The 11,528-nt window shown below is 38.7% G+C and overlaps 1 protein-coding gene across 2 annotated transcripts; it reads left to right on the forward strand.

Annotated features, from left to right (window-relative positions):
• The first annotated feature begins 325 nt into the window (after positions 1–325).
• RLN1 (relaxin 1) lies at positions 326–11,303 on the forward strand. 2 transcript variants are annotated; one of them, XM_057724025.1, is made up of 3 exons: positions 326–371; positions 9,696–9,766; positions 10,784–11,303. In XM_057724025.1, exon 3 carries the CDS (start codon positions 10,789–10,791, stop codon positions 11,122–11,124), a length of 336 nt encoding a protein of 111 aa, XP_057580008.1. In that variant the 5' UTR covers positions 326–371; positions 9,696–9,766; positions 10,784–10,788; the 3' UTR covers positions 11,125–11,303. The 2 variants fall into 2 exon arrangements, with proteins under 2 accessions (XP_057580008.1, XP_057580007.1); XM_057724024.1 differs by lacking the exons at positions 326–371; positions 9,696–9,766 and adding an exon at positions 5,548–5,869.
• Positions 11,304–11,528: the final 225 nt, after the last annotated feature.

Consider the following 11,528-nt stretch of genomic DNA (forward strand, 5'->3'; position numbering starts at 1 on the left):
TCGTTCCCCTATACCTACATTCGTTCCTTCCTTTCTTCCTCCCTCCCTGTCTCCATTTTTTTCTTTCTCCCTCCCCCTTTTGTTTTGGTTGGTCATTAGATATAGTTTTTTTTGGGGGGGGGGGCGGTGCTACAGGGGCTTTCTACCCTGCTCTTATTTATAAATCTCTGCCTCCACAGCCTCATATCAGGTTTAGGGGCCACCTTCAATGCAATGGCTGCTTTTTAGGGTTTAAGGACCCCAGGCTTAAGTCAGGTTTGACCTAACTCCTTTGCTGTCCCACAGGGATGCTGTGGGTATTTTTCCCTATAACCCTGAGGATCAGGATCTTTGTTGTGAAAGAAGCATAGGCGGCAGCAACAGCTGAAGAGGTATTTAAGGGTCCTGCTGTGCTATCTATCATTAGGTATGTGAACCACAGCACCCCACCTATTGGCTCTCTCTCTCTCTCTCTCGCTTCATTCCCCCCCCAGAACATTTTGTATTTCTAGCTACAAAAAGCCATGGCTTTCAGTTTCTGTGGCAGTCCAATCACCCATAGACCAGATCTTACGGGTGGTTGTGGGAAAAGTTCAGGAGCCGAGTGGTTATCCTTGTGGGCGGCCACTTCTTCCTCCAGGGAATACCAGTCAATCTCCCAGGAGTCAGGGTCCACATCCAAGAAGGTAATTTTATCTCTGGCCTGTCTGAGGGCCACTGAGCTCTGTGACTGTCAGATTAGCCCTTTGGCATTCTGGTAATCAGCAACACTAAGCAAAGCTGAGGTACACTGGATGGGGATTTTGCAATAGAAGAGCGGTTGAGTTACTTCCTCTGGTTTTTTGGGGAAGGGCTGGTACCAAATGCTCTCCTGCTTTTCTTTTCTCCTCAGCACCTGGCCACAGGCCTCCATGACTTTGCACCTTGATACACTTGGGGGTCAAAAGAGTACATATGACAGAAGCAAGGGAAGCAAGCAACAGGAGACAGTCACAACCTTTGCCTGAGCAACAATTCTTCTTAAGCAACTGGGGTGCCATGCTTAATTCTCCCCGGGATGGTGGTGTCCTTTTCACAAACCTCACAGAGTTCCATCCCTGAGCCTGTCTCAGAGAAGCACAATCACAAACAATAGCCACATGGCTGCCCCCAAGCTGCCAGTTACGATCACCAGGCTACATGCAGTGACCAGATCGTTCTAGCTGGATCCCTGATAATTAGGACTCAAGAGCCAATCAGTTAAGGTTAGCTGTCCCCACCTTTATAGGTGGAAACCTCAGAGACCACCTGCTAAACACAGGCCAAACCCAACAACATGTCAAGCTGTGGTATAGTAAATTAATGACAATTTTTGTCTTGGGAATGAGAGCATTTTAAGGTAGGAAGAGTTGGCAATACTGACAAAGACACAAAGTATACCCAAAGCATAGGATTACAGCAATTGGTAGTTCTGTCTCAGGTGGCCTTTGCCATAACATGGAACCAGTTAGTTAGCCAAGAGAAGTTCATCAAAGCTGAACAAATGTCCTTGGTGATGATTGGGCCATCTTGTTCATGATGCCATTGTTTAATTGCCTCCTTTTTACCCAGGTGGTAAGGAGGGAATTCCACCCCAGCGTTATAGGGATGGCCACGTACAATATTCCACACCCGACACTGGAGAGGTGAGATTGGCAGTAGTTTACTAGTCACATATACTCACAGCCCAGGGTGGGAAGACACCACATGCCACACGAGGCTACACGGGAACTGCACACAGAACAGAATGAAAAACCAGGGGCTGTGGGAGGCAGGCCTTGTAGTATCAAGAGAGTGAGGTAACCCTGGTTACTGTAAGAGAATGTAATTGGCTTTGAATAATTCCATTGACTGGCAGGGAAATGAAACCCATTACTCAGACATAAGCAGGAATTGTGCTTGGTCCTCTTGATAAGGAGGGACTAGGGCACTCTATCTGTGGGAGAAGAATGGGGAGGGGAACTTGTGGTTAAGCCATTTAAGTCACTCCTAGTTTCACCAGATGTTAAGGCAGCACATAATATTAAGCCTTAATTTTAGGCTCAGTATATTAACATTTATGGCAATTAAAATATTTGCAGACCTATTATTGAGTGCCTACTACATGATAAGCTTCTATCATCAGTAAAGAGAACTAAGACCCTTATTCACACGGAGTTTCCACCTGGTGGCATGATTCTTTCTGAATATTCCTTTAGCACATATATTATTATTTGTATAGAAATAAGAAGAAAAAAAAATGAAGTTATTTATCTTTTCTAATCTCTTAACCAAGAGATTTCCAAAGTTTTGATGACAAGAGGACTTCTTGAAGACCCCAATTTCCCTTCACTTTTTTTTCAGTCTTCTTGATAAAGCAGCATGGTAACCTGAAGTGAAAACACAAACACCCTATGTCTATGAGATATAAAGTTAGCACTGATATCTGACCAGGATTCTTGAAAAATTACACAGGTTTGCCACTCCTCCTTCCCCAAATTCCAGTTAAATGATGGAAGAAATATATAAGCAAAACTAGACCCAATGCAGTACTGATTATCATGGGGATTGAGTGGGGTTGTCTGCTATTGACAGATCAGAGAAAACAATGAGAATTTATTACAAAACAAAGCTTGTGGAAAGATATTAGTGGTGAAATATAAAAGAGCAGAGTCTTGCATCTTTTAAAAAGTAAGGTTCTCTGAGAACCACTGGCTAACACCAACTGTATATAGTGGAGGCTGGAAGGTAATGCAGGAAGAAGGCCATGAGCAAGGGACTTCAATAAAGGACTGTGGAACCTCAGAGGGTGTCTGCCACCCAGCACAAAGTTCAATGGAAATGGAGATTCTAACCCAGAAGAGCAATGGGCAGTGCCCAGGAAACTTACAACCTGGGCAGGACAAAGATGCAGCCCCAGAGACAAAAAGCCCCTGCCCTGACCCATGTCCCTCATCCCCTCCTCCACAAAATCCCTAGAGGAAGGGCTCCTGGTCCCAGAATCTGCAATCACTGCTTCTTATTACATGACATATTTTTAAGTGTTACAAAAATAATCTGTATTAAGCCATCTAGTATAAGCACTTAAATAATTACTTCAGTCTTTAAAATATCTAATTCAAGTGCTACTAAAGCATACCTAAAACCCTCATGAGAAACTGATGAATGTAAACTTTATTTCTTGTATAAAATATTTCCCCTCCCTCCCTCTCTCTCCTCTCTCTCTCTATATATATCAGTTAGAATTGTGTTCTCTGTAAATAACAGACAATGCTACAAGAGTAGCTTCAAAGAAGTCTGTGGGGTAAACATCCAACCTTGTTCAGCATCTGAATGATGCCAGCAGGCTCCTCACATTTTCCTGTTGCTGTCTACCGCCTATTTTCCCCACCTCTTGGTTCCAAGACAGCTGCTACACCCCTGTGTCTCAGTGTACCTGTTTCAGGGAGGAAAAGGAGGGGACAGAGAAGACTTGGTGCCTGGATCAGAAAATCAAAGGCTTTGCCAGAAATGTCCACCTGTGTGCTTATGTCCTATTGGCCAGAACTATGTCACATGGATACTGCTACCTGCTGGAGACATTAGAAAATCATTTCTACCACTTACACGCTGAGCTGAGGTAGAGAGAGTTGAGTTAGTTAAGGGTGAAGGGTCTAAAAAAGAGATTGATGTAGTTTCACTTACTGTTACTATAGGTTTGCCTACTGCTTTGTACCTCCAATAACTGTTTTAAAGTTATTACTGTTTATTCATTAACTTTCACCATGCGGATTAATTCTAACTGGAGCTAGACCAAGCGACACAGTAGAATCAAAGAAAGGGGGCTTTGGAATCCAGCAGACATGGGTAAGAATCCCAGCTCAGGCACTTGGCAGGTGTATGCATGGCGCATATTTGGTTTTTCTTTTTAAAGAGGTTTCTTTGGGTTTTGTTGTTGCATTTTTTTTTTAAGAATATGAAATACCTTTTAGTTGTGTCTGTAAAGGCTATGAATCCTGCATTTGCCTGTTACCCTTAACAGTAGGGCAAGCCCACATTTGGCACATGTGCTAGATAGGGTTGCACAAGTTACTAGACTACTCTCAACTTGCTTCCTGTATCTGTAAAAAGGGAAAATGGCCACTTCATTGGACAGTTGTGAGGACTCTATAACAGTACCTCGGTAAAGTAAAAAATTACGCCTCCCTGTAAATTTACATTTTAAATGAGCAATTACTTCGGAGGACAGCCCCACAAATGGATTATTTTCTGCAATGACAGTGAACCCACAAAAATACCATCAAACCTCAGTTTTGAGAAGCCTGTCCCAAATTGCCTATCTTAGCAGAAACCCACCTAAAATCACTACCTCTGATCATCCCATAGCTTTGGTCAGATTTTTTTGAACAATTATGTAATGCGTAGCATTTGACCAATGCTGAGTGGGCCCTGTTATAATTAGCAGCAATCTAGAAATTAGAATTATTCTATTCCATAGCTATATTTGTAACTGATTGCTGACTTTTTATTTAAATTCAGAGCTACCCTAACTTCTTCTAAGTCTCCAATTTACCTGGTGGAGCTGAGGTAATCTGAGCAAATAAATTAGTGTAAAATGAACCTATTTGAACTTACAGGTTCCACCTAGAAAAGCTTAATGAACATATCAGCTCAAACTGTTGAACTTTTCTAAAAGTTAAATTAGAAGTTGTTAAAAATTACCTCACCAAATACAGCAAACATAGAGTAGAGCCAAAATAAAATAAAGTATTCATATAATTTTTGTGCTATAATCTGCATTATATTCCAAAATATTCTTTCCGGAATTGTGGGATTCCATTGCTTTATTTCTTTTCTTTTTTGGTCTCTATGTGTTTGTTTGTGTGTGTGTGTGTGCGCGTGTGCATGTGTGTGTTCTCCAGTCTCTAGAGACACAGAATACAATCTCAAATTAAAATACTCAAGTAACTGGTTACAATCAAGCTATGTCCCAGAGGAGTCGAAGGAAAGTCGGTGGAGAGAGTGCATTATAAACTTAGGATACTGTACAAGCCAAAAGCGATGCATTTTAATGTTTTCACCAGGATTTAGAAAAAAATCATCAGTTCTCCCTCTCTTGTCAACAGTATATCCATTCATTCATTATATTTTTATTAACTGATATAACAGACACAGTATTAATTAATCTAACTATAATCTTATTTAGATTTGAAGGTTCACGCTGGGCTGTGAGAATATGGGCGATTTCAATTTTATTCTTGATATAATTTAGCGCAGTGGCCATGCCTAGCTTTATAATAAAGACTTCAAATACTGACTAACCTAACCCAAGCATACAACATGGTTGGAGGGTAAGAAGAGAGAGAGAGAGAGAAAAGCAAACAAACAAACAAAAACCCCCAAACAACTGTAAAAGGACCACGAACAGAAGGACGTGCAAATGGAGGAAAGTTGGGAAGGGTGAACCAGACCTGGTGCGGGGGAGGGGGTATTTCAAAGAGGTGGGTGGGGAAAGGGGTGGAGCTTGGACCCTCGAGTCAAGGTCTAAGTGGTAGCCAGAGAGCTATAAAAGCTTGGTGGAGCCAGGCAGGGAAAGCAGCCTAAAGGCCGGTATTGGCACACAGACGGAGGCCAGTAGGCTACAGCAGGTGCAATATCTCGAGAAAGGCTGAAACGCCCAGAGCAGAAGATATCAGGTCCAGGATGCCACGCCTGTTCTTGTCCCACCTGCTAGGGGTCTGGCTGCTACTGAGCCAACTTCCCAGAGAGATTTCAGGCCAGAGGACGAACGACTTTATTAAAGCATGTGGCCGAGAATTAGTCCGCCTCTGGGTCGAGATCTGTGGCTCGGTCTCCTGGGGGAGAACGGCTCTGAGCCTGGAGGAGCCTCGGCTGGGATCTGGACCGCCAGCAGGTGAGAGCGCCCAACCCCGCCAGCCACTCTGCACTTCCCATTGGTTGCTGTCCGGCTGCCGACCAATCGGAATGGCAGCCCGCGCGGCCTGGCTCAAGACCTAATTGGCCACCCGCGCTCAGCCCTGACTCTGAAGCCGCGGGTACCTAAAAGTTTGGGCTTTTGCCTGGTAACTTGCTTTTTAGTGAGGATTTCACCCGCGATTTCACCAGAGGAAGGGAAAGCAGGGGGAACAGCAAGTGGCCTTCACCTCCTGGCAGTCAGGGTGACAGGTAGGGAGAAGTGGGAAGCGACACAGGGCGGTAAGTGCTCAAAGACCCACGGAGGTGGGGCGTAGGTACTGAAGCCAGAGGATCCAAGTCTGAGGGCAGGACTGCAGGCGTGCTTGTGGATGGGGCAACTGGACAGGGCATCTTGACTTGAGATGACGGGGCAAACAGTGAGGTGTGAGCTGGTTATCAAGCGTATTTGCGCACCAAAGAGGATAGGGCAGAAACCTGTGATGGGGTCCTGAAGCAGTAAACAGAAAAGGGGGCTTTAAATTTAACGACCCTCCTCCTTTGTTTAAAAAAAAAAAAAAGCAAGCTGGGCTATGGCCCATGCAGTCAAAAACTTGAAAACCTGATTGATGCTTCAAGCCATTTGGAAGCTGTGGATTTTCTTTAAAAGCAAGATCTCAAAATTGAGTACAGCTTAAATCTGGATTTTTTTTTTTTTTAAAACCACTTTGTTAGTTATAAAGCATTTATAAAGATAAATTGTAAGCTAAGTTTAAATAACAATGGAAACTTTCACTGAGGTATAGACCACTCTAATCAGTGTAATGGGCCATACTAAAATCAGAGAGGGCAAACTCAATTATGAATAATTATTTTATTTTTCATAATACATGCAATTTATGATAAATCACAACTATATTTTATAGGCTATATGCATATCCTATATATAAGTGACCCTCATGTAAAATCATTGTGCACACTAAGTACATTTACTGCCCTTTCATGGGACTTAAAACATGACTATAAAGCTTTTTACTTAACTTTTCTACATTGTTGGTCAGAGATTGATTTATTTAATGCAGGTTTTTACATAATTCTTGTATAATATTAACAGAAGAGTACCACAGAGTTTAGGAATTCACTGATTCAAAGTAGGCAAGACCAGACTGTATTGCATTTGCTTCATTATTTCACTTTTTCTGAATAAATAATATGCTTATATTAGACTGAAAAATATACATAAATACAATGAGAAAAATGAAAAGTACCATTAGATATTAAAGACTGAAAAAATATGTGAATTTAATGAGAAAATGAAAATATCTATATTAAATAAGGAAATGGAAAGCAATGTTAACATTTGGAGATAGGTATATATAGCTCCTGCATTTTCATTTAACATTATGAGCATTGTCTCACATTGTTAGACTCCAAAAAGATAATTTAAAATTTCTTTCTAGTATCCCATAAGTCTACTGTATATATTTAACCATTCTTAGTGGACACTTAGGTTGTCTCCAGATTGCTGCTTAAAAATCATTTTCTGAGTACAGATATTTGGCCAAATTTCTATTTCTATAGAAGAGGATTATGATTTTAAAACACTTTTAAAGAACTGTTTTTTTCACTGCTCAGTACATAATTCAAGTGGAAATAATTTAACAAAATACTGACTGCAAGTGAGGATAAGGGAAGTGTTTAAATAACTAGTTAAGAATCATTTTGGAAGTACATGTCAATAATTTGTGATTCATGAGGTTTAAAACCTCTACTGTTAGTTTCTATTTGTTTTTACATTATTAAATTTTCCCACAATGTGTGTAGAAATAATACTCATTGTACCCCTTTTATTTTATTTATTTATTTTTATTTTATTTTATTTTATTTTTTTGGGGGGTACACCAGGTTCAATCAACTGTTTTTATACACATATTGTACCCCTTTTAAAAGCAAGATAGATATTTTTAATTAGAAGAATTCTATTCTAGTGAGATTTTAGTCCCAAATATACTGATTAAGAGGCATTTGTATGAATTCAGGTTGATTAGGATATTATCTTTTAGACTACGGAAGCTAAAGTTGTTGTGAACTGCAAAATATTTCAAAACAAATTTAAAAAATAATTTTAATGAAGTGTACAACACAGGAAACAAAAACAAAATTAGACAACTGAGACTACATCAATCAAAAAAACTTCTGCATGGCAAAGTATATAATTAATAATGAAGAGGCAATCTATGAAATGGGAGAAAATATTTGCAAGCCATGTACCTGATAAGGGGTTAATTTCCAAAATATATAAAGAACTCCTACAACTCAATAGCAAAAAAAACTAATAACTTGATTTTAAAATGAGCTGAAGACTTGAATAGACACTTCTCCAGAGAAGACATACAAATGGCCAACAAGTCTAGGAAACAATGCTCTATATCACTAATCATCAGACAAATGGAAATCAAAACCACGGTGAGATACCACTTCACACCTGTCAGGATGGCTATTATCAAAAAACAAAAGACAAGTGTGGTTAAGGATGTGGAGAAATTGAAACTCACGTATAATACACTGGTGGTGGGAAAGCAAATTTGTGCATTCACTGTGGAAAACAGTGTGGAGGTTCCTCAAAAAAATAGAAAATAAAAATAAAGAACTACCATATGATCAGCAATCCCACTTCTGGGTATTTATCCAAAAGAATTGAAATCAGGATCTTGAAGAGACATTACCACTCCCATAATCACTGTAGCAATATTCACGATAGCCAAGATGTGGAAACAACTTAAATGTCCATCCATAGATGAATGAATAAAGAAAAGGTAGTATATACATACAATGGAGTATTATTTGGCCTTAAAAAAGGAAATCCTAAAATGTGCAACAACATGGATGAACCTGGAGGACATCATGCTAAGTGAAAACGCCTGTCTCAGAAGGATGCATATTGCTTGATTCCATTATTATAAGTATCTAAAATAGTCAAACTCATAGAAGCAAAGACTAAATGGTGGTTACCAGGATTGGGATGAGGGAAAAATGGGGAGTTGCTAATTATCATGTATAAAATATCAATTATGCAAGATGAATTGGTTCTAGAAATCTGATTTATAACATTGTACCTATAGATAATCATGGTGTATTGGGTACTTAAAATTCTGTTAAAAGGGTAGATCTCATGTTAAATGTTCTTACCAAAATTAAAAAATATATATATATGGGAACTCTGGCATATTTTGTGAATTTTCTGTAACTTTAAAAGTATTTCAAAATAACAAGTTTTTAAATTGAAAAAAAAAGTGCCAAAAACAACAACCTATGAATAAATGTAACAGAAACTACAAATGTTTTGCCTGATTCATTAACTGGCTTTAAGAATATGGAAAGTTACAATCAGCTTTTCTCTGTATTCAATGAAGCCCCAATTAGAAAAAGTGTAAGTTAGAGCAAGGAGAGTTTTTATGAGGAGATTGAACTGAATTTAGGACATCTTACTGAGGGAAAATGCAAACATTTCTGTCTACCAAAAAATGGTATAAATTCTCATCTGTCAGTGTCAGTTTAGAACTTGAATGAGAGAGAACACTGGGAGGAAAAATAAAATATTAGAGTATTGTTTTCTTTCTGTATTGTTTCTACTGAAAACTCCAATTGTTGAAGTTTCTTGTTGGCTGAGATTCTTGCTACAGAACTAATAGGAAGTGGACCAGCCAAGACCATTCCTGCCTGGGTGAGGGGGAGTGGTTTTCTCTGATCTGTAGGCATCAGTGGTTACCCAGGAATCCATCTTCCATGCTTAGATTTACAGAACCTCATTGTTTCCACTGTTTCAGGAGGAATGTCTTCTTAATAAGCTGAAACAGACCGTTTTGCTGTCCATGAAAAACAGCAAGAACTGATCCAGGTTTACACTATAATTTAAACTTCATCTGTGTTTCTCTTTTTTTGGTGCTATAACTCTCAAAATTGTGTAACTGGGATAGGTAAGGTTAGGAGAGAACTTACCTGAAAGATTTTTGAGGGCAGGAAAGACGTTTCTTTTTATTTATATCTCTTATCTGGCAATGCCAGAGACATGGAAACAGTTAATAGATGTTCAACTAAACTGAATGGATATGAAGAAGGAAGATGTCAGCTGGTCCCTGAAAGTTCCCAGCCCTTCATGTTTGCCCATCCTGGGATGCTACTTAAGAACAGGCTCCCTTCCTGGGGAACACACAGAACTTGCACAGTTTATGATCCACAAAATTAGAACACCACAACAGATTAATAATCTCTTAAAGTCAGTGATTTGTTGGTTAGTGTTCTTTTAACCCATTTCTCTATAAGGTAAAACATTATTGATTTGGAGTAAATACTCTAGGGAAAAGAAATTATTAAATAGATGTATAAGGGGCATCAGAGGCAGGTATCTCCTGCTTGCTAGTTCAGAACAGTTGGAAATTCTCCTTTTTTAATTTTATCCTGAAACAGTGACTTGCCACTATGGAACATTTGATAGTTTAAAATAACATACTTTTCAAGGATTACTATCGTAACTCAGAAGTTGCTTAGTCATAGAAGAAAATTACTCAGGTAATAGAAATTCATCCATGGTCAAACTGAGTGTTTTTGATGATCAAGATGACTTCAGAAGAGTCAGAGATAAAAAAAAAAAAGTGCTAGGATGAAGGTAGTAAAGGGACATGAGGAGAGGGGACAAAGGTCCGAGAGGAGTAAAGCAGCACTTTGTTAGTATTATAGTATTTTAACCTACCCAACTATAATAAACTAAGCTTTTTAGATATTGGGACACTTGCTGATTCTGTTGTATTGTTGAATTCTATTGAGGTAATGCTTTCCTTTGTGTCTATGCAAAGTTTTATAGTTTTCTTGATGTTTTTTGACATATTTTTTCTCTTTCCCCTCTTTTTTAAATTAGAAATCATGCCATCCTCCATCACCAAAGATGCAGAAACCTTAAAGATGATGTTGGAATTTATTCCTAATTTGCCACAGGAGCTGAAGGCAATACTGTCTGAGAGGCAGCCATCACTGAGAGAGCTACAGCAATCTGCTTTAAAGGATTCAAACCTTAACTTTGAAGAATTTAAGAAAATTATTCTTAATAGACAAAATGAAGCAGAAGACAAAAGTCTTTCAGAATTAAGAAACTTAGGCTTAGATAAACATTCCCGAAAAAAGAGACTGTTCCATATGACACTGAGTGAGAAATGTTGTCAAGTAGGTTGTATCAGAAAAGATATTGCTAGATTATGCTGAGATGAAGCTGTGTATTTCACCTAATGTTCACATGTATTCTCATTGACACATTCACTGATACCTCTGTCACCCCACTGATTATTAGAATATGAAAAATTATTTTTAGTGCTTAGGTTTTTCATTTGATGTGTAAGAAAATGTCCCTTGCATTATTGTAGTTTCCTCTAATAATACTTTTTATGCAAGAAGGTATTTTTGTTTTTTTATTAATAACTATGTTATTGCTTTTTTAATGCTACTAACTTAAAATAATAAAATCTTTATAACTTTAGCCACACAGAATAACTCAAAGAAAATTTTAGAAATAGCTTAGTAAAATGCTATGTCTTGCATAAGTGAGAATGGACAGGTCTATTTTTGAGATTTGTACCTGATAAATTATAATCTGTCACCATTTTTCCTCC

The sequence above is a fragment of the Hippopotamus amphibius genome, chromosome 2, assembly GCF_030028045.1.
Source record: "Hippopotamus amphibius kiboko isolate mHipAmp2 chromosome 2, mHipAmp2.hap2, whole genome shotgun sequence".
Taxonomy (NCBI): domain Eukaryota; kingdom Metazoa; phylum Chordata; class Mammalia; order Artiodactyla; family Hippopotamidae; genus Hippopotamus; species Hippopotamus amphibius.